At 51.0% G+C, this 24,463-nt stretch overlaps 1 protein-coding gene across 3 annotated transcripts in view; it reads right to left on the bottom strand.

Moving 5' to 3' along the window:
• LOC118964998 (palmitoyltransferase ZDHHC7-like) overlaps positions 1–24,463 on the bottom strand; it is a 48,003-nt gene that overhangs the window by 16,696 nt on the left and 6,844 nt on the right. For 2 of the 3 annotated variants that reach the window (XM_036981658.1, XM_036981659.1), the window contains 2 exons: positions 9,837–10,166; positions 2,414–2,538 (listed from right to left, as the gene is read on the bottom strand). In XM_036981658.1, coding sequence (XP_036837553.1) covers positions 2,414–2,538; positions 9,837–10,160 — 449 coding nt within the window. In that variant the 5' untranslated portion in view covers positions 10,161–10,166. The remainder of the gene's footprint in view (positions 1–2,413; positions 2,539–9,836; positions 10,167–24,463) is intronic. The other variant, XM_036981660.1, reaches the window with a different exon arrangement.

Below are 24,463 nucleotides of genomic sequence, written 5' to 3' on the forward strand. Positions count from 1 at the left end.
TAAATCACAGACAGTGTCTCCAGCAAAGCACCCCCACACCATCACACCTCCACCTCCATGCTTCACGGTGGGAACCACACATGCGGAGATCATCCGTTCATCTACTCTGCGTCTCACAAAGTCACATTGGTTGGAACCAAAAATCTCACATCAGACCAAAGGACAGATTTCCACCAGTCTAAATGTCCATCGCTCGTGTTACTTGGCCCAAGCAAGTCTCTTCTTCTTAATGGTATCCTTTAGTAGTGGTTTCTTTTCAGCAATTCGACCACGAAGGCCTGATTAACACAGTTGATGTTGAGATGTGTGTGTTATTTGAACTGAAGCATTTAAGTGGGCATCGATTTCTGAGGCTGGTAACTCTAATGAACGTATCCTCTGCAGCAGAGGGAACTCTGGGTTTTTCTTTCCTGTGGCGGTCCTCATGAGAGACAGTTAACTCTAATGAACTGATCCTCTGCAGCAGAGGTAACTCTGGGTCTTCCTTTCCTGTGGCGGTCCTCATGAGAGACAGTTAACTCTAATGAACTGATCCTCTGCAGCAGAGGTAACTCTGGGTCTTCCTTTCCTGTGGCGGTCCTCATGAGAGACAGTTAACTCTAATGAACTGATCCTCTGCAGCAGAGGGAACTCTGGGTCTTCCTTTCCTGTGGCGGTCCTCATGAGAGACAGTTCCATCATAGTTTTTGCGACTGCACTTGAAGAAACTTTCAAAGTTATTGAAATGTTCCGTATTGACTGACCTTCATGTCTTAAAGTAATGATGGACTGACCTTCATGTCTTAAAGTAATGATGGACTGACCTTCATGTCTAAAGTAATGATGGACTGACCTTCATGTCTTAAAGTAATGATGGACTGACCTTCATGTCTTAAAGTAATGATGGACTGACCTTCATGTCTAAAGTAATGATGGACTGACCTTCATGTCTTAAAGTAATGATGGACTGACCTTCATGTCTAAAGTAATGGTGGACTGACCTTCATGTCTAAAGTAATGATGGACTGACCTTCATGTCTAAAGTAATGATGGACTGACCTTCATGTCTAAAGTAATGGTGGACTTTCCTTCATGTCTTAAAGTAATGATGGACTGTCGTTTCTCTTTTCATATTTAAGCTGTTCTTGCCATAATATGGACTTGGTCTTTTATCAAATAGGGCTAACTTCTCCCCTACCTTGTCACAACACAACTGATAGGCTCAAACGCATTAAGGAGGAAAGAAATTCCACAAATGAACTTTTAACAAGGCACACCTGTTAATTGAAATGCATTCCAGGTGACTACCCCATGAAGCTGGTTGAGAGAATGCCAAGAGTGTGCAAAGCTGTCATCAGGCAAAGGGTGGCTTCTTTGAAGAATCTAAAATCTATTTTGATTTGTTTAACACTTTTTTGGTTACTACATGATTCCATAGGTGTTATTTCATAGTTTTGATGTCTTCACTATTATTCTACAATGTAGAAAATAGTAAAAATAAAGAAAAACCCTTGAATGAGTAGGTGTTCTAGAACCCTGGAATGAGTAGGTGTTCTAGAACCCTGGAATGAGTAGGTGTTCTAAAACCCTGGAATGAGTAGGTGTTCTAGAACCCTGGAATGAGTAGGTGTTCTAGAACCCTGGAATGAGTAGGTGTTCTAGAACCCTGGAATGAGTAGGTGTTCTAAAACTTTTGACTGGTACTGTATGCACAAACTGTTTCGTCTGGGAAGCATGCGGACACCTTAAGCCACTGAGTATCCCTCACCTGCAGTATGTATCTATAGATAAATATACCATCTCTGTCATGGTGTCTACCTGTAGTGATGAGCCCTCTGTGGCTTGATGTGATACGTCTCTATAGAGATCTATACCATCTCTGTCATGGTGTCTACCTGCAGTGATGAGCCCTCTGTGGCTTGATGTGATACGTCTCTATAGAGATCTATACCATCTCTGTCATGGTGTCTACCTGCAGTGATGAGCCCTCTGTGGCTTGATGTGATACGTCTCTATAGAGATCTATACCATCTCTGTCATGGTGTCTACCTGTAGTGATGGACCCTCTGTGGCTTGATGTGATACGTCTCTATAGAGATCTATACCATCTCTGTCATGGTGTCTACCTGTAGTGATGGACCCTCTGTGGCTTGATGTGATACGTCTCTATAGAGATCTATACCATCTCTGTCATGGTGTCTACCTGCAGTGATGGGCCCTCTGTGGCTTGATGTGATACGTCTCTATAGAGATCTATACCATCTCTGTCATGGTGTCTACCTGCAGTGATGAGCCCTCTGTGGCTTGATGTGATACGTATCTATAGATATCTATACCATCTCTGTTATGGTGTCTACCTGCAGTGATGGGCCCTCTGTGGCTTGATGTGATACGTCTCTATAGAGATCTATACCATCTCTGTCATGGTGTCTACCTGCAGTGATGGGCCCTCTGTGGCTTGATGCTGCAACACTTGGGACATTTATAGATGACCTCTCCAGGTTTCAGCTGCAGACTGTCCGTGTACTCTTTGGTGGCGTTGCCCTTAGGAACCGCCCCCTGACGGGAGAGGTCAGACCATCATCAGAATACGACGGACACAAACAGGCTTCAGAGACCATTCAATGTCTTTACCCTCCCCTGAGGGGAGGAAACATCAATCTATATAGTCTTTACCCTGAGGAAACATCAATCTATATAGTCTTTACCCTGAGGAAACATCAATCTATATAGTCTTTACCCTGAGGAAACATCAATCTATATAGTCTTTACCCTGAGGAAACATCAATCTATATAGTCTTTACCCTGAGGAAACATCAATCTATATAGTCTTTACCCTGAGGGGAGGAAACATCAATCTATATAGTCTTTACCCTGAGGGAAGTAAACATCAATCTATATAGTCTTTACCATGAGGAAACATCAATCTATATAGTCTTTACCCTGAGGAAACATCAATCTATATAGTCTTTACCCTGAGGAAACATCAATCTATATAGTCTTTACCCTGAGGGGAGGAAACATCAATCTATATAGTCTTTACCCTGAGGAAACATCAATCTATATAGTCTTTACCCTGAGGGGAGGAAACATCAATCTATATAGTCTTTACCCTGAGGGGAGGAAACATCAATCTATATAGTCTTTACCCTGAGGGGAGGAAACATCAATCTATATAGTCTTTACCCTGAGGGAAGGAAACATCAATCTATATAGTCTTTACCCTGAGGGGAGGAAACATCAATCTATATAGTCTTTACCCTGAGGGGAGGAAACATCAATCTATATAGTCTTTACCCTGAGGGAAGGAAACATCAATCTATATAGTCTTTACCCTGAGGAAACATCAATCTATATAGTCTTTACCCTGAGGAGAGGAAACATCAATCTATATAGTCTTTACCCTGAGGGAAGGAAACATCAATCTATATAGTCTTTACCCTGAGGGAAGGAAACATCAATCTATATAGTCTTTACCCTGAGGGAAGGAAACATCAATCTATATAGTCTTTACCCTGAGGAGAGTAAACATCAATCTATATAGTCTTTACCCTGAGGAAACATCAATCTATATAGTCTTTACCCTGAGGAAACATCAATCTATATAGTCTTTACCCTGAGGAAACATCAATCTATATAGTCTTTACCCTGAGGAAACATCAATCTATATAGTCTTTACCCTGAGGAAACATCAATCTATATAGTCTTTACCCTGAGGAGAGGAAACATCAATCTATATAGTCTTTACCCTGAGGAGAGGAAACATCAATCTATATAGTCTTTACCCTGAGGAGAGGAAACATCAATCTATATAGTCTTTACCCTGAGGAGAGGAAACATCAATCTATATAGTCTTTACCCTGAGGGGAGGAAACATCAATCTATATAGTCTTTACCCTGAGGGAAGGAAACATCAATCTATATAGTCTTTACCCTGAGGGGAGGAAACATCAATCTATATAGTCTTTACCCTGAGGGGAGGAAACATCAATCTATATAGTCTTTACCCTGAGGGGAGGAAACATCAATCTATATAGTCTTTACCCTGAGGGGAGGAAACATCAATCTATATAGTCTTTACCCTGACTGACTAGTGCTGTAGGGACTGACTGACTAGTGCTGTAGGGACTGAATGACTGACTGACTAGTGCTGTAGTGACTTACTGACTGACTAGTGCTGTAGGGACTGACTGACTAGTGCTGTAGGGACTGACTGACTGACTAGTGCTGTAGGGACTGACTGACTGACTGACTAGTGCTGTAGGGACTGACTGACTGACTGACTGACTAGTGCTGTAGGGACTGACTGACTGACTGACTGACTGACTGACTGACTAGTGCTGTAGTGACTGACTGACTGACTGACTGACTAGTGCTGTAGGGACTGACTGACTGACTGACTAGTGCTGTAGGGACTGACTGACTGACTAGTGCTTTAGGGACTGACTGACTGACTGACTGACTAGTGCTGTAGGGACTGACTGACTGACTAACTAGTGCTGTAGGGACTGACTGACTGACTGACTGACTAGTGCTGTAGGGACTGACTGACTGACTGACTAGTGCTGTAGGGACTGACTGACTGACTAGTGCTGTAGGGACTGACTGACTGACTAGTGCTGTAGGGACTGACTGACTAGTGCTGTAGGGACTGACTAGTGCTGTAGGGGATAATTTCATCATGCAGAAGGAAGGAGTGTTGTAACTGAACGCTGACTCATTTAACAGTTAATGCTCAGTTCCTCTTTCTCCTACCCTACTACTCTACCTCTACTCCACCTCTACTCAGTCAGTCCCTACAGCACTAGTCAGTCAGTCAGTCAGTCAGTCAGTCCCTACAGCACTAGTCAGTCAGTCAGTCAGTCAGTCCCTACAGCACTAGTCAGTCAGACAGCCAGTCAGTCAGCCTCCTCACCCTGCCAGGAGACAGTCTCCTTCTCCCAGAGAGAGTCAGTCCTTGTCCTCCCTCCTCACCCTGCCAGGAGACAGTCTCCTTCTCCCAGAGAGCAGGGAGAGTCACCCCCCCCTCCTCACCCTGCCAGGAGACAGTCTCCTTCTCCCAGAGAGAGTCAGTCCCTGTCCTCCCTCCTCACCCTGCCAGGAGACAGTCTCCTTCTCCCAGAGAGCAGGGAGAGTCACCCCCCCGTCCTCACAGAGACAGACGTCTCATCGTTCTGAGGTGCGATGCCATGGCCATGACAGCCAGGAAGTTGACAACCACTCCAAGAGCCTCCCACCGCCTTGCCTCTCTCTCTCTCCTCCCACCGCCTTGTCTCTCTCTCTCCTTCCTTCCCCACCGCCTGGTCTCTCTCTCTCTCTCTCTCTCTCCTCCCTTCCCCACCGCCTGGTCTCTCTCTCTCTCTCTCTCCTTCCTTCCCCACCGCCTGGTCTCTCTCTCTCTCTCTCTCTCCTCCCTTCCCCACCGCCTGGTCTCTCTCTCTCTCTCTCTCTCCTTCCTTCCCCACCGCCTGGTCTCTCTCTCTCTCTCTCTCTCTCCTTCCTTCCCCACCGCCTGGTCTCTCTCTCTCTCTCTCTCTCTCCTTCCTTCCCCACCGCCTGGTCTCTCTCTCTCTCTCTCTCTCCTCCCTTCCCCACCGCCTGGTCTCTCTCTCTCTCTCTCTCTCCTTCCTTCCCCACCGCCTGGTCTCTCTCTCTCTCTCTCTCTCCTTCCTTCCCCACCGCCTGGTCTCTCTCTCTCTCTCTCTCTCCTTCCTTCCCCACCGCCTGGTCTCTCTCTCTCTCTCTCTCTCCTTCCTTCCCCACCGCCTGGTCTCTCTCTCTCTCTCTCTCTCTCTCTCCTTCCTTCCCCACCGCCTGGTCTCTCTCTCTCTCTCTCTCTCCTTCCTTCCCCACCGCCTGGTCTCTCTCTCTCTCTCTCTCTCTCTCCTTCCTTCCCCACCGCCTGGTCTCTCTCTCTCTCTCTCTCCTTCCTTCCCCACCGCCTGGTCTCTCTCTCTCTCTCCTTCCTTCCCCACCGCCTGGTCTCTCTCTCTCTCTCTCTCTCTCCTTCCTTCCCCACCGCCTGGTCTCTCTCTCTCTCTCTCTCTCCTTCCTTCCCCACCGCCTGGTCTCTCTCTCTCTCTCTCTCTCCTTCCTTCCCCACCGCCTGGTCTCTCTCTCTCTCTCCTCCCACCGCCTGGTCTCTCTCTCTCTCTCTCTCCTCCCACCGCCTGGTCTCTCTCTCCTCCCACCGCCTTGCCTCTCTCTCCTCCCACCGCCTTGCCTCTCTCTCTCCTTCCTTCCCACCGCCTGGTCTCACTCTCTCTCTCTCTCTCTCTCCTCCCACCGCCTGGTCTCTCTCTCGCTCTCTCTCTCTCCTTCCTCCCCCCGTCTTGTCTCTCCTTCCTCCCCCCCGTCTTGTCTCTCCTTCCTCCCCCCGTCTTGTCTCTCCTTCCTCCCCCCGTCTTGTCTCTCCTTCCTCCCCCCCCCCTTGTCTGTCCTTCCCCCCCCCCCCCCGCCTTGTCTCTCCTTCCTCCCCCCCGTCTTGTCTCACCTTCCTCCCCCCGTCTTGTCTCTCCTTCCTCCCCCCGTCTTGTCTCTCCTTCCTCCCCCCGGTCTTGTCTCTCCTTCCTCCCCCCGGTCTTGTCTCTCCTTCCTCCCCCCGTCTTGTCTCACCTTCCTCCCCCCGTCTTGTCTCTCCTTCCTCCCCCCGTCTTGTCTCTCCTTCCTCCCCCCCGTCTTGTCTCTCCTTCCTCCCCCCCGTCTTGTCTCTCCTTCCTCCCCCCGTCTTGTCTCTCCTTCCTCCCCCCCCCCTTGTCTGTCCTTCCTCCCCCCCGTCTTGTCTCTCCTTCCTCCCCCCCCCGTCTTGTCTCTCCTTCCTCCCCCCCGTCTTGTCTCTCCTTCCTCCCCCCCGTCTTGTCTCTCCTTCCTCCCCCCCGTCTTCTCTCCTTCCTCCCCCCGTCTTGTCTCTCCTTCCTCCCCCCGTCTTGTCTCTCCTTCCTCCCCCCCGTCTTGTCTCTCCTTCCTCCCCCCCGTCTTGTCTCTCCTTCCTCCCCCCCGTCTTGTCTCTCCTTCCTCCCCCCGTCTTGTCTCTCCTTCCTCCCCCCCGTCTTGTCTCTCCTTCCTCCCCCCGTCTTGTCTCACCTTCCTCCCCCCGTCTTGTCTCTCCTTCCTCCCCCCGTCTCTCCTTCCTCCCCCCGTCTTGTCTCTCCTTCCTCCCCCCCGTCTTGTCTCTCCTTCCTCCCCCCCGTCTTGTCTCTCCTTCCTCCCCCCGTCTTGTCTCTCCTTCCTCCCCCCGTCTTGTCTCTCCTTCCTCCCCCCCCCCTTGTCTGTCCTTCCCCCCCCCCCGCCTTGTCTCTCCTTCCTCCCCCCCGTCTTGTCTCTCCTTCCTCCCCCCCGTCTTGTCTCTCCTTCCTCCCCCCCGTCTTGTCTCTCCTTCCTCCCCCCCGTCTCTCCTTCCTCCCCCCCGTCTTGTCTCTCCTTCCTCCCCCCCGTCTTGTCTCACCTTCCTCCCCCCGTCTTGTCTCTCCTTCCTCCCCCCGTCTCTCCTTCCTCCCCCCGTCTTGTCTCTCCTTCCTCCCCCCCGTCTTGTCTCTCCTTCCTCCCCCCGTCTTGTCTCTCCTTCCTCCCCCCGTCTTGTCTCTCCTTCCTCCCCCCCCTTGTCTCTCCTTCCTCCCCCCCGCCTTGTCTCTCCTTCCTCCCCCCCGTCTTGTCTCTCCTTCCTCCCCCCCGTCTTGTCTCTCCTTCCTCCCCCCGTCTTGTCTCTCTTCCTCCCCCCCGTCTTGTCTCTCCTTCCTCCCCCCCGTCTCTCCTTCCTCCCCCCGTCTTGTCTCTCCTTCCTCCCCCCCGTCTTGTCTCTCCTTCCTCCCCCCGTCTTGTCTCTCCTTCCTCCCCCCCGTCTTGTCTCTCCTTCCTCCCCCCGTCTTGTCTCTCCTTCCTCCCCCCGTCTTGTCTCGCCTTCCTCCCCCCGTCTTGTCTCGCCTTCCTCCCCCCCGGCTTGTCTCTCCTTCCTCCCCCCGTCTTGTCTCTCCTTCCTCCCCCCCGTCTTGTCTCTCCTTCCTCCCCCCGTCTTGTCTCTCCTTCCTCCCCCCCGTCTTGTCTCTCCTTCCTCCCCCCGTCTTGTCTCTCCTTCCTCCCCCCGTCTTGTCTCTCCTTCCTCCCCCCGTCTTGTCTCTCCTTCCTCCCCCCGTCTTGTCTCTCCTTCCTCCCCCCCGTCTTGTCTCTCCTTCCTCCCCCCGTCTTGTCTCTCCTTCCTCCCCCCGTCTTGTCTCTCCTTCCTCCCCCCGTCTTGTCTCTCCTTCCTCCCCCCCGTCTTGTCTCTCCTTCCTCCTCCCGTCTTGTCTCTCCTTCCTCCCCCCGTCTTGTCTCTCCTTCCTCCCCCCGTCTTGTCTCTCCTTCCTCCCCCCCGTCTTGTCTCTCCTTCCTCCCCCCCGTCTTGTCTCTCCTTCCTCCCCCCCGTCTTGTCTCTCCTTCCTCCCCCCGTCTTGTCTCTCCTTCCTCCCCCCGTCTTGTCTCTCCTTCCTCCCCCCGTCTTGTCTCTCCTTCCTCCCCCCCGTCTTGTCTCTCCTTCCTCCCCCCCGTCTTGTCTCTCCTTCCTCCCCCCGTCTTGTCTCTCCTTCCTCCCCCCGTCTTGTCTCTCCTTCCTCCCCCCGTCTTGTCTCTCCTTCCTCCCCCCGTCTTGTCTCTCCTTCCTCCCCCCCGTCTTGTCTCTCCTTCCTCCCCCCCGTCTTGTCTCTCCTTCCTCCCCCCGTCTTGTCTCTCCTTCCTCCCCCCCGTCTTGTCTCTCCTTCCTCCCCCCGTCTTGTCTCTCCTTCCTCCCCCCCGTCTTGTCTCTCCTTCCTCCCCCCCGTCTTGTCTCTCCTTCCTCCCCCCCGTCTTGTCTCTCCTTCCTCCCCCCCGTCTTGTCTCTCCTTCCTCCCCCCGTCTTGTCTCTCCTTCCTCCCCCCCGTCTTGTCTCTCCTTCCTCCCCCCCGTCTTGTCTCTCCTTCCTCCCCCCCGTCTTGTCTCTCCTTCCTCCCCCCCGTCTTGTCTCTCCTTCCTCCCCCCCGTCTTGTCTCTCCTTCCTCCCCCCCGTCTTGTCTCTCCTTCCTCCCCCCCGTCTTGTCTCTCCTTCCTCCCCCCCGTCTTGTCTCTCCTTCCTCCCCCCCGTCTTGTCTCTCCTTCCTCCCCCCGTCTTGTCTCTCCTTCCTCCCCCCGTCTTGTCTCTCCTTCCTCCCCCCGTCTTGTCTCTCCTTCCTCCCCCCCGTCTTGTCTCTCCTTCCTCCCCCCGTCTTGTCTCTCCTTCCTCCCCCCCGTCTTGTCTCTCCTTCCTCCCCCCGTCTTGTCTCTCCTTCCTCCCCCCCGTCTTGTCTCTCCTTCCTCCCCCCCGTCTTGTCTCTCCTTCCTCCCCCCCGTCTTGTCTCTCCTTCCTCCCCCCCGTCTTGTCTCTCCTTCCTCCCCCCCGTCTTGTCTCTCCTTCCTCCCCCCCGTCTTGTCTCTCCTTCCTCCCCCCCGTCTTGTCTCTCCTTCCTCCCCCCCGTCTTGTCTCTCCTTCCTCCCCCCCGTCTTGTCTCTCCTTCCTCCCCCCCGTCGTCTCTCCTTCCTCCCCCCCGTCTTGTCTCTCCTTCCTCCCCCCCGTCTTGTCTCTCCTTCCTCCCCCCCGTCTTGTCTCTCCTTCCTCCCCCCCGTCTTGTCTCACCTTCCCCCCCCCGTCTTGTCTCACCTTCCTCCCCCCGTCTGGTCTCACCTTCCTCCCCCCGTCTTGTCTCACCTTCCTCCCCCCGTCTTGTCTCACCTTCCTCCCCCCGTCTTGTCTCACCTTCCTCCCCCCCGTCTTGTCTCACCTTCCTCCCCCCCGTCTTGTCTCACCTTCCTCCCCCGTCTTGTCTATCCTTCCTCCCCTTCCGTCTGCTCCCTCCCCACCCCCTCCAACTTCTTACCGGGTCTGACAGCATGGCCCGTAGATGCGAGGCCAGCGCCATGACGACCAGGAAGTTAAACAGTGCTCCGTTGATCACGGAGTACCACAAGCTCTTGTTTGGCAGCAGCATCACCAGATTGACCACAAAGTCAGCGTAGAGGACCAACAACCAGGTCACCACACCACAGACTATACCACAGCCGTCCTGGATAAACCACAGGCCGTCCTGGTCAGCCGGAGGATACAGAGGACCAGCTCCTGCCCCAGCCTCAGGGTCATTGTCAGCTGACAGCAGGGGTTGGTGCTGCTCTGTGTCGCGCTGCCGGTGGCCTGAAGACTGCATCCTGCACTGGAAGGAAGGGGAGGACAGAGATGGAGAGAAAAGGCATCAGAAATAGTCATTTACCAAAAGTCTATTTCACAGCTCCTCAAAATAGTGTTCCACCCTTGCTGTGCTGTCAAGTCCATTAACGACAGGACCACAGGCAAACTATTGGACTTTATTTGGACTGAATGTGGTAGAATCTTTGAATAAATCATTCTGAAGCTTCTCTCTGTCTCCCCTAAAGCTTCAGTCATACACCCAGAGGTGAGTCAACCTTGACCTCTCAACTCCCAAAGCACAGGGCCCAGTTAGAGCCCTACTGCCTGGTTCCACTGACCAGCGCCTGCTTACTGCCTGGTTCCACTGACCAGCGCCTGCTGCCTGGTTCCACTGACCAGCGCCTGCTGCCTGGTTCCACTGACCAGCGCCTGCTTACTGCCTGGTTCCACTGACCAGTGCCTGCTTACTGCCTGGTTCCACTGACCAGTGCCTGCTTACTGCCTGGTTCCACTGACCAGCGCCTGCTGCCTGGTTCCACTGACCAGCGCCTGCTGCCTGGTTCCACTGACCAGCGCCTGCTGCCTGGTTCCACTGACCAGCGCCTGCTTACTGTCTGCTGCCTGGTTCTGCTGACCAGCGCCTGCTGCCTGGTTCCACTGACCAGCGCCTGCTTACTGTCTGCTGCCTGGTTCTGCTGACCAGCACCTGCTGCCTGGTTCCACTGACCAGCACCTGCTGCCTGGTTCCGCTGACCAGCGCCTGCTGCCTGGTTCTGCTGACCAGCGCCTGCTGCCTGGTTCCGCTGACAGTAAGGGTCATCGCATTATGTCCATCAGTCTAGAGGCTATAAAGCATTATGTCCATCAGTGTAGAGGCTATAAAGCATTATGTCCATCAGTCTAGAGGCTATAAAGCATTATGTCCATCAGTCTAGAGGCTATAAAGCATTATGTCCATCAGTGTAGAGGCTATAAAGCATTATGTCCATCAGTCTAGAGGCTATAAAGCATTATGTCCATCAGTCTAGAGGCTATAAAGCATTATGTCCATCAGTCTAGAGGCTATAAAGCATTATGTCCATCAGTCTAGAGGCTATAAAGCATTATGTCCATCAGTGTAGAGGCTATAAAGCATGAAGTCCATCAGTGTAGAGGCTATAAAGCATTATGTCCATCAGTTCCCAGCCCTACTGCCTTCATCTCCCTGTATCCTTCCACCCCGGTCTCTTGTGGAGCACAGCTCTGTCCTTCTGTCTCCTGTCTAAATGGGTCAGACTGTGGAACAGTCCCTGAACAACCAGCCAGCCAGGAGACCCAGCTTCTTAGTCACCACTAACTGGGTCTCTCTCCTCCGTAAAGCAACGTTAGCGATCAGAGTGAGACTTTCTCCCTAACAGAGACAGTCCCACTCCAATACCAAATAATCTGAAAAGGCACTAACACACTACTGTAAAGCTCATGTTGATAATATGAATCTGTAAAGCAGATAGAATAGAACCAAGATTCACACCTGGTACCTGGTACCCATTACTACCACACAGGAATAGAACCAGGAATCAACCTGGTAGCTGGTACCATCACTACCACACAGGAATAGAACCAACCTGACACCTGGTACCATCACTACAACACAGGAATATAACCAAGAATCACACCTGACACCTGGTACCATCACTACCACACAGGAATAGAACCAGGAATCAACCTGGTAGCTGGTACCATCACTACCACACAGGAATAGAACCAGGAATCAACCTGACACCTGGTACCATCACTACCACACAGGAATAGAACCAAGAATCAACCTGACACCTGGTACCATCACTACAACACAGGAATAGAACCAACCTGACACCTGGTACCCATTACTACCACACAGGAATAGAACCAGGAATCAACCTGGTAGCTGGTACCATCACTACCACACAGGAATAGAACCAAGAATCAACCTGGTAGCTGGTACCATCACTACCACACAGGAATAGAACCAAGTATCACACCTGGTACCATCACTACCACACAGGAATAGAACCAAGAATCAACCTGGTACCTGGTACCATCACTACCACACAGGAATAGAACCAACCTGGTACCATCACTACCACACAGGAATAGAACCAAGAATCAAGCTGGTACCTGGTACCATCACTACAACACAGGAATAGAACCAAGAATCAACCTGGTACCATCACAACAACACAGGAATAGAACCAAGAATCAATCTGACACCTGGTACCATCACTATAACACAGGAATAGACCCAGGAATCAACCTGGTACCATCACTACCACACAGGAATAGAACCAAGAATCAACCTGACACCTGGTACCATCACTACAACACAGGAATAGAACCAGGAATCAACCTGGTACCTGGTACCATCACTACAACACAGGAATAGACCCAGGAATCAACCTGGTACCTGGTACCATCACTACAACACAGGAATAGAACCAACGTGACAACTGGTACCATCACTACAACACAATAATAGACCAGGAATCAACCTGGTACCATCACTACAACACAGGAATAGAACCAAGAATCAACCTGGTACCATCACTACCACACAGGAATAGAACCAATAATCAACCTGGTACCTGGTACCATCACTACAACACAGGAATAGAACCAAGAATCAACCTGGTACCATCACTACAACACAGGAATAGACCAGGAATCAACCTGGTACCTGGTACCATCACTACAACACAGGAATAGAACCAAGAATCAACCTGGTACCATCACTACCACACAGGAATAGAACCAAGAATCAATCTGACACCTGGTACCATCACTACCACACAGGAATATAACCAAGAATCAACCTGGTACCTGGTACCCATCACTACCACACAGGAATAGAACCAACCTGACACCTGGTACCGTCACTACCACACAGGAATAGAACCAATAATCAACCTGGTACCTGGTACCCATCACTACCACACAGGAATAGAACCAACCTGACACCTGGTACCATCACTACCACACAGGAATAGAACCAAGAATCAACCTGGTACCATCACTACCACACAGGAATAGAACCAACCTGACACCTGGTACCATCACTACAACATAGGAATAGAACCAACCTGACACCTGGTACCATCACTACCACACAGGAATAGAACCAAGAATCTAAGTGTCTCAGGACTTTCAGCGAGACCCCTATCGTGGTCATTTGACTGGCCAATCCACGTGGGCACGAGGCCCCCCGAGGCCCATTGGACTGGCCTATCCATGTGGGCACGAGGCCCCCGAGGCCTATTAAGGCGGGGCCATTTTACTGGCCTATCCATGTGAGCACGAGCCCCCCCGAGGCCTATTAAGGCTGTCTCCTATCCCCACCACCCCTGTTTTACCTTGTACTGCCCAGCCAGCTGTCTCCTATCCCCACCACCCCTGTTTAACCTTGTACTGCCCAGCCAGCTGTCTCCTATCCCCACCACCCCTGTTTTACCTTGTACTGCCCAGCCAACTGTTTCCTATCCCCACCACCCCTGTTTTACCTTGTACTGCCCAGCCAGCTGTCTCCTATCCCCACCACCCCTGTTTTACCTTGTACTGCCCAGCCAGCTGTCTCCTATCCCCACCACCCCTGTTTTACCTTGTACTGCCCAGCCAGCTGTCTCCTATCCCCAGCACCCCTGTTTTACCTTGTACTGCCCAGCCAGCTGTCTCCTATCCCCACCACCCCTGTTTTACCTTGTACTGCCCAGCCAGCTGTCTCCTATCCCCACCACCCCTGTTTTACCTTGTACTGCCCAGCCAGCTGTCTACTATCCCCACCACCCCTGTTTTACCTTGTACTGCCCAGCCAGCTGTCTCCTACCCCACCACCCCTGTTTTACCTTGTACTGCCCAGCCAGCTGTCTCCTATCCCCACCACCCCTGTTTTACCTTGTACTGCCCAGCCAGCTGTCTCCTATCCCCACCACCCCTGTTTTACCTTGTACTGCCCAGCCAGCTGTCTCCTATCCCCACCACCCCTGTTTTACCTTGTAGGTCTCCCTTCAGCCACATCAAGACTAGACCAGCTGCCCAGCGAGTTTCTTGATGACATCTACACTGGCTTGGTGAAACACGATAAGTCATGTTTCAGAACAATGACAGCATATATAGGCCTAGCCTGGTGTCAGTACAGGTCACCACAGCAACAACTAGCCTAGTGTCAGTACAGGTCACCACAACAACAACTAGGCTAGTGTCAGTACAGGTCACCACAGCAACAACTAGGCCAGTGTCAGTACAGGTCACCACAACAACAACTAGCCTAGTGTCAGTGCAGGTCACAACAACAACCTAGTTTCAGTGTTGGTCACCACAGCAACAACATCTACTATCACAACTATATGTGGGTTAAGTACAGCCTAGGTATCTAACCTCGTCAGAGCATCACCCCTAGTACAGCCTAGGTATCTGACCTCGTCAGAGCATCGCCCCTAGTACAGCCTAGGTATCTGACCTCGTCAGAGCATCACCCCTAGTACAGCCTAGGTTTCTGACCTCGTCAGAGCATCACCCCTAGTACAGCCTAGGTTTCTGACCTCGTCAGAGCATCACCCATAGTACAGCCTAGGTATCTGACCTCGTCAGAGCATCACCCATAGTACAGCCTAGGTATCTGACCTCGTCAGAACATCGCCCCTAGTACAGCCTAGGTATCTGACCTCGTCAGAACATCACCCCTAGTACAGCCTAGGTATCTGACCTCGTCAGAGCATCACCCCTAGTACAGCCTAGGTATCTGACCTCGTCAGAGCATCACCCATAGTACAGCCTAGGTATCTGACCTCGTCAGAACATCGCCCCTAGTACAGCCTAGGTATCTGACCTCGTCAGAACATCACCCCTAGTACAGCCTAGGTATCTGACCTCGTCAGAGCATCACCCCTAGTACAGTCTAGGTATCTGACCTTGTCACAGCATCAGCCCTAGTACAGTCTAGGTATCTGACCTCATCAGAGCATCACCCCTAGTACAGCCTAGGTATCTGACCTCATCAGAGCATCACCCCTAGCACAGCCTAGGTATCTGACCTCGTCAGAGCATCGCCCCTAGTACAGCCTAGGTATCTGACCTCGTCAGAGCATCACCCCTAGTACAGCCTAGGTATCTGACCTCGTCAGAACATCACCCCTAGCACAGCCTAGGTATCTGACCTCGTCAGAGCATCACCCCTAGCACAGCCTAGGTATCTGACCTCGTCAGAGCATCACCCCTAGTACAGCCTAGGTATCTGACCTCGTCAGAGCATCACGCCTAGTACAGCCTAGGTATCTGACCTCGTCAGAGCATCACCACTAGTACAGCCTAGGTATCTGACCTCGTCAGAGCATCACCCCTAGTACAGATCATTTGGTAAGTCAGTCTGGATAAGAGCGTCTGCTTAATGACTAAAATGTAGACATCACTAATTGGTCTTAATGCGAAGTGTCGATGTTACTAAACTCCCCGTTCAACCAGAGGTCTCTTCACAGTTCAGACACTCATCGGGTACAAGACATTCAACCAGAGGTCTCTTCACAGTTCAGACACTCATCGGGTACAAGACATTCAACCAGAGGTCTCTTCACAGTTCAGACACTCATCGGGTACAAGACATTCAACCAGAGGTCTCTTCACAGTTCAGACACTCATCGGGTACAAGACATTCAACCAGAGGTCTCTTCACAGTTCAGACACTCATCGGGTACAAGACATTCAACCAGAGGTCTCTTCAGAGTTCAGACACTCATCGGGTACAACACATTCAACCAGAGGTCTCTTCACAGTTCAGACACTCATCAGGTACAAGACATTCAACCAGAGGTCTCTTCACAGTTCAGACACTCATCGGGTACAACACATTCAACCAGAGGTCTCTTCACAGTTCAGACACTCATCGGGTACAACACATTCAACCAGAGGTCTCTTCACAGTTCAGACACTCATCGGGTACAAGACATTCAACCAGAGGTCTCTTCACAGTTCAGACACTCATCGGGTACAAGACATTCAACCAGAGGTCTCTTCACAGTTCAGACACTCATCGGGTACAAGACATTCAACCAGAGGTCTCTTCACAGTTCAGACACTCATCGGGTACAAGACATTCAACCAGAGGTCTCTTCACAGTTCAGACACTCATCCGTACAAGACATTCAACCAGGGAAACACACTGTACTAAATCGAGCCATGACTACATGGAACTCTCTGGTAACCCAGGTAACTCAAGGTACCAAATACAACCAGATAAAAGAACACCGTACTGCACATAGGGCTGTGACTCTTCACAGTCCCATTGCATACATATTTACACTGTGTGATGTATTAGACCTAGATATTGTGTGTGTGTACTAACATGTAGACTGTGTGATGTATTAGACCTAGATATTATGTGTGTGTACTAACATGTAGACTGTGTGATGTATTAGACCTAGATATTGTGTGTGTGGACTAACATGTAGACTGTGTGATGTATTAGACCTAGATATTGTGTGTGTGTTCTAACATGTAGACTGTGTGATGTATTAGACCTAGATATTGTGTGTGTGTACTAACATGTAGACTGTGTGATGTATTAGACCTAGATATTATGTGTGTGTACTAACATGTAGACTGTGTGATGTATTAGACCTAGATATTGTGTGTGTGGACTAACATGTAGACTGTGTGATGTATTAGACCTAGATATTGTGTGTGTGTTCTAACATGTAGACTGTGTGATGTATTAGACCTAGATATTGTGTGTGTGTACTAACATGTAGACTGTGTGATGTATTAGACCTAGATATTGTGTGTGTGGACTAACATGTAGACTGTGTGATGTATTAGACCTAGATATTGTGTGTGTGGACTAACATGTAGACTGTGTGATGTTTTAGACCTAGATATTGTGTGTGTGGTCTAACATGTAGACTGTGTGATGTTTTAGACCTAGATATTGTGTGTGTGGACTAACATGTAGACTGTGTGATGTTTTAGACCTAGATATTGTGTGTGTGGACTAACATGTAGACTGTATGATGTTTTAGATGTATTCCAGTCCTTGTCTAATAACTACTCCTCTCCTATGCATCATGTCATGTTTAATGTGGATCCTTGGAAGAGTAACTGATGCTTTTGCAGTGGCTAATGGGGATCCTGATAAATACCAACACCAAATGATCTGGGCTACAGGTTACCCTCTACATAACTGTAGTAGACAGACACCAGACCTGGGCTACAGGTTACCCCCTTACTGTAGTAGACAGACACCAGACCTGGGCTACAGGTTACACCCTACATAACTGTAGTAGACAGACACCAGACCTGGGCTACAGGTTACCCCCTAACTGTAGTAGACAGACACCAGACCTGGGCTACAGGTTACCCCCTAACTGTAGTAGACAGCACCAGACCTGGGCTACAGGTTACCCCCTATAGAACTGTAGTAGACAGACACCAGACCTGGGCTACAGGTTACCCCCTAACTGTAGTAGACAGACACCAGACCTGGGCTACAGGTTACCCTCTACATAACTGACAGACACCAGACCTGGGCTACAGGTTACCCCCTAACTGTAGTAGACAGACACCAGACCTGGGCTACAGGTTACCCCCTAACTGTAGTAGACAGCACCAGACCTGGGCTACAGGTTACCCCCTATAGAACTGTAGTAGACAGACACCAGACCTGGGCTACAGGTTACCCCCTAACTGTAGTAGACAGACACCAGACCTGGGCTACAGGTTACCCTCTACATAACTGACAGACACCAGACCTGGGCTACAGGTTACCCCCTTACTGTAGTAGACAGACACCAGACCTGGGCTACAGGTTACCCCCTAACTGTAGTAGACAGCACCAGACCTGGGCTACAGGTTACCCCCTACATACCTGTAGTAGACAGACACCAGACCTGGGCTACAGGTTACCCCCTAACTGTAGTAGACAGACACCAGACCTGGGCTACAGGTTACCCCCTAACTGTAGTAGACAGCACCAGACCTGGGCTACAGGTTACCCCCTATATAACTGTAGTAGACAGACACCAGACCTGGGCTACAGGTTACCCCCTAACTGTAGTAGACAGACACCAGACCTGGGCTACAGGTTACCCTCTACATAACTGTAGTAGACAGACACCAGACCTGGGCTACAGGTTACCCTCTACATAACTGTAGTAGACAGACACCAGACCTGGGCTAAAGGTTACCCTCTACATAACTGACAGACACCAGACCTGGGCTACAGGTTACCCTCTACATAACTGTAGTAGACAGACACCAGACCTGGGCTACAGGTTACCCCCTATATAACTGTAGTAGACAGACACCAGACCTGGGCTACAGGTTACCCTCTACATAACTGACAGACACCAGACCTGGGCTACAGGTTACCCTCTACATAACTGTAGTAGACAGACACCAGACCTGGGATACAGGTTACCCCCTATATAACTGTAGTAGACAGACACCAGACCTGGGCTACAGGTTACCCCCTACATAACTGTAGTAGACAGACACCAGACCTGGGCTACAGGTTACCCCCTAACTGTAGTAGACAGACACCAGACCTGGGCTACAGGTTACCCCCTATATAACTGTAGTAGACAGACACCAGACCTGGGCTACAGGTTACCCCCTACATACCTGTAGTAGACAGACACCAGACCTGGGCTACAGGTTACCCCCTAACTGTAGTAGACAGACACCAGACCTGGGCTACAGGTTACCCCCTAACTGTAGTAGACAGCACCAGACCTGGGCTACAGGTTACCCCCTATATAACTGTAGTAGACAGACACCAGACCTGGGCTACAGGTTACCCCCTAACTGTAGTAGACAGACACCAGACCTGGGCTACAGGTTACCCTCTACATAACTGTAGTAGACAGACACCAGACCTGGGCTACAGGTTACCCTCTACATAACTGACAGACACCAGACCTGGGCTACAGGTTACCCTCTACATAACTGTAGTAGACAGACACCAGACCTGGGCTAAAGGTTACCCTCTACATAACTGACAGACACCAGACCTGGGCTACAGGTTACCCTCTACATAACTGTAGTAGACAGACACCAGACCTGGGCTACAGGTTACCCCCTATATAACTGTAGTAGACAGACACCAGACCTGGGCTACAGGTTACCCTCTACATAACTGACAGACACCAGACCTGGGCTACAGGTTACCCTCTACATAACTGTAGTAGACAGACACCAGACCTGGGATACAGGTTACCCCCTATATAACTGTAGTAGACAGACACCAGACCTGGGCTACAGGTTACCCCCTACATAACTGTAGTAGACAGACACCAGACCTGGGCTACAGGTTACCCCCTAACTGTAGTAGACAGACACCAGACCTGGGCTACAGGTTACCCCCTATATAACTGTAGTAGACAGACACCAGACCTGGGCTACAGGTTACCCCCTACATAACTGTAGTAGACAGACACCAGACCTGGGATACAGGTTACCCCCTATATAACTGTAGTAGACAGACACCAGACCTGGGCTACAGGTTACCCCTTACATAACTGTAGTAGACAGACACCAGACCTGGGCTACAGGTTACCCCATAACTGTAGTAGACAGACACCAGACCTGGGCTACAGGTTACCCTCTACATAACTGTAGTAGACAGACACCAGACCTGGGCTACAGGTTACCCTCTACATAACTGACAGACACCAGACCTGGGCTACAGGTTACCCCCTACATAACTGTAGTAGACAGACACCAGACCTGGGCTACAGGTTACCCTCTACATAACTGTAGTAGACAGACACCAGACCTGGGCTACAGGTTACCCTCTACATAACTGACAGACACCAGACCTGGGCTACAGGTTACCCCCTACATAACTGTAGTAGACAGACACCAGACCTTGGCTACAGGTTACCCCCTATATAACTGTAGTAGACAGACACCAGACCTGGGCTACAGGTTACCCCCTACATAACTGTAGTAGACAGACACCAGACCTGGGCTACAGGTTACCCCCTAACTGTAGTAGACAGACACCAGACCTGGGCTACAGGTTACCCCCTATATAACTGTAGTAGACAGACACCAGACCTGGGCTACAGGTTACCCCCTACATACCTGTAGTAGACAGACACCAGACCTGGGCTACAGGTTACCCCCTAACTGTAGTAGACAGACACCAGACCTGGGCTACAGGTTACCCCCTAACTGTAGTAGACAGACACCAGACCTGGGCTACAGGTTACCCTCTACATAACTGTAGTAGACAGACACCAGACCTGGGCTACAGGTTACCCTCTACATAACTGACAGACACCAGACCTGGGCTACAGGTTACCCTCTACATAACTGTAGTAGACAGACACCAGACCTGGGCTAAAGGTTACCCTCTACATAACTGACAGACACCAGACCTGGGCTACAGGTTACCCTCTACATAACTGTAGTAGACAGACACCAGACCTGGGCTACAGGTTACCCCCTATATAACTGTAGTAGACAGACACCAGACCTGGGCTACAGGTTACCCTCTACATAACTGACAGACACCAGACCTGGGCTACAGGTTACCCTCTACATAACTGTAGTAGACAGACACCAGACCTGGGATACAGGTTACCCCCTATATAACTGTAGTAGACAGACACCAGACCTGGGCTACAGGTTACCCCCTACATAACTGTAGTAGACAGACACCAGACCTGGGCTACAGGTTACCCCCTAACTGTAGTAGACAGACACCAGACCTGGGCTACAGGTTACCCCCTATATAACTGTAGTAGACAGACACCAGACCTGGGCTACAGGTTACCCCCTACATAACTGTAGTAGACAGACACCAGACCTGGGATACAGGTTACCCCCTATATAACTGTAGTAGACAGACACCAGACCTGGGCTACAGGTTACCCCTTACATAACTGTAGTAGACAGACACCAGACCTGGGCTACAGGTTACCCCATAACTGTAGTAGACAGACACCAGACCTGGGCTACAGGTTACCCTCTACATAACTGTAGTAGACAGACACCAGACCTGGGCTACAGGTTACCCTCTACATAACTGACAGACACCAGACCTGGGCTACAGGTTACCCCCTACATAACTGTAGTAGACAGACACCAGACCTGGGCTACAGGTTACCCTCTACATAACTGACAGACACCAGACCTGGGCTACAGGTTACCCCCTACATAACTGTAGTAGACAGACACCAGACCTGGGCTACAGGTTACCCTCTACATAACTGTAGTAGACAGACACCAGACCTGGGCTACAGGTTACCCCCTATATAACTGTAGTAGACAGACACCAGACCTGGGCTACAGGTTACCCCCTAACTGTAGTAGACAGACACCAGACCTGGGCTACAGGTTACCCTCTACATAACTGTAGTAGACAGACACCAGACCTGGGCTACAGGTTACCCTCTACATAACTGTAGTAGACAGACACCAGACCTGGGCTACAGGTTACCCCCTATATAACTGTAGTAGACAGACACCAGACCTGGGCTACAGGTTACCCTCTACATAACTGTAGTAGACAGACACCAGACCTGGGCTACAGGTTACCCCCTACATAACTGTAGTAGACAGACACCAGACCTGGGCTACAGGTTACCCCCTAACTTTAGTAGACAGACACCAGACCTGGGCTACAGGTTACCCCCTAACTGTAGTAGACAGACACCAGACCTGGGCTACAGGTTACCCTCTACATAACTGTAGTAGACAGACACCAGACCTGGGCTACAGGTTACCCCCTACATAACTGTAGTAGACAGACACCAGACCTGGGCTACAGGTTACCCCCTAACTGTAGTAGACAGACACCAGACCTGGGCTACAGGTTACCCCCTAACTGTAGTAGACAGACACCAGACCTGGGCTACAGGTTACCCCCTAACTGTAGTAGACAGACACCAGACATGGGCTACAGGTTACCCTCTACATAACTGTAGTAGACAGACACCAGACCTGGGCTACAGGTTACCCCCTATATAACTGTAGTAGACAGACACCAGACCTGGGCTACAGGTTACCCCCTACATAACTGTAGTAGACAGACACCAGACCTGGGCTACAGGTTACCCCCTACATAACTGTAGTAGACAGACACCAGACCTGGGCTACAGGTTACCCCCTAACTGTAGTAGACAGACACCAGACCTGGGCTACAGGTTACCCCCTAACCGTAGTAGACAGACACCAGACCTGGGCTACAGGTTACCCCCTAACTGTAGTAGACAGACACCAGACCTGGGCTACAGGCTACCCTCTACATAACTGTAGTAGACAGACACCAGACCTGGGCTACAGGTTACCCCCTACATAACTGACAGACACCAGACCTGGGCTACAGGTTACCCCCTACATAACTGTAGTAGACAGACACCAGACCTGGGCTACAGGTTACCCCCTAACTGTAGTAGACAGACACCAGACCTGGGCTACAGGTTACCCCCTATATAACTGTAGTAGACAGACACCAGACCTGGGCTACAGGTTACCCCCTACATAACTGTAGTAGACAGACACCAGACCTGGGCTACAGGTTACCCCCTACATAACTGTAGTAGACAGACACCAGACCTGGGCTACAGGTTACCCCCTAACTGTAGTAGACAGACACCAGACCTGGGCTACAGGTTACCCCCTAACTGTAGTAGACAGACACCAGACCTGGGCTACAGGTTACCCTCTACATAACTGTAGTAGACAGACACCAGACCTGGGCTACAGGTTACCCTCTACATAACTGTAGTAGACAGACACCAGACCTGGGCTACAGGTTACCCCCTACATAACTGTAGTAGACAGACACCAGACCTGGGCTACAGGTTACCCCCTAACTGTAGTAGACAGACACCAGACCTGGGCTACAGGTTACCCCCTAACTGTAGTAGACAGACACCAGACCTGGGCTACAGGTTACCCTCTACATAACTGTAGTAGACAGACACCAGACCTGGGCTACAGGTTACCCCCTACATAACTGTAGTAGACAGACACCAGACCTGGGCTACAGGTTACCCCCTAACTGTAGTAGACAGACACCAGACCTGGGCTACAGGTTACCCCCTAACTGTAGTAGACAGACACCAGACCTGGGCTACAGGTTACCCCCTAACTGTAGTAGACAGACACCAGACATGGGCTACAGGTTACCCTCTACATAACTGTAGTAGACAGACACCAGACCTGGGCTACAGGTTACCCCCTATATAACTGTAGTAGACAGACACCAGACCTGGGCTACAGGTTACCCCCTAACTGTAGTAGACAGACACCAGACCTGGGCTACAGGTTACCCCCTAACCGTAGTAGACAGACACCAGACCTGGGCTACAGGTTACCCCCTAACTGTAGTAGACAGACACCAGACCTGGGCTACAGGTTACCCTCTACATAACTGTAGTAGACAGACACCAGACCTGGGCTACAGGTTACCCCCTACATAACTGTAGTAGACAGACACCAGACCTGGGCTACAGGTTACCCCCTAACTGTAGTAGACAGACACCAGACCTGGGCTACAGGTTACCCCCTAACTGTAGTAGACAGACACCAGACCTGGGCTACAGGTTACCCTCTACATAACTGTAGTAGACAGACACCAGACCTGGGCTACAGGTTACCCCCTACATAACTGTAGTAGACAGACACCAGACCTGGGCTACAGGTTACCCCCTAACTGTAGTAGACAGACACCAGACCTGGGCTACAGGTTACCCCCTAACTGTAGTAGACAGACACCAGACCTGGGCTACAGGTTACCCCCTAACTGTAGTAGACAGACACCAGACATGGGCTACAGGTTACCCTCTACATAACTGTAGTAGACAGACACCAGACCTGGGCTACAGGTTACCCCCTATATAACTGTAGTAGACAGACACCAGACCTGGGCTACAGGTTACCCCCTAACTGTAGTAGACAGACACCAGACCTGGGCTACAGGTTACCCCCTAACCGTAGTAGACAGACACCAGACCTGGGCTACAGGTTACCCCCTAACTGTAGTAGACAGACACCAGACCTGGGCTACAGGTTACCCCCTAACCGTAGTAGACAGACACCAGACCTGGGCTACAGGTTACCCCCTAACTGTAGTAGACAGACACCAGACCTGGGCTACAGGTTACCCTCTACATAACTGTAGTAGACAGACACCAGACCTGGGCTACAGGTTACCCTCTACATAACTGTAGTAGACAGACACCAGACCTGGGCTAAAGGTTACCCTCTACATAACTGACAGACACCAGACCTGGGCTACAGGTTACCCTCTACATAACTGTAGTAGACAGACACCAGACCTGGGCTACAGGTTACCCCCTATATAACTGTAGT

This window comes from Oncorhynchus mykiss, chromosome 6 (genome assembly GCF_013265735.2).
Source record: "Oncorhynchus mykiss isolate Arlee chromosome 6, USDA_OmykA_1.1, whole genome shotgun sequence".
In the NCBI taxonomy this organism is placed as follows: Eukaryota; Metazoa; Chordata; class Actinopteri; order Salmoniformes; family Salmonidae; genus Oncorhynchus; species Oncorhynchus mykiss.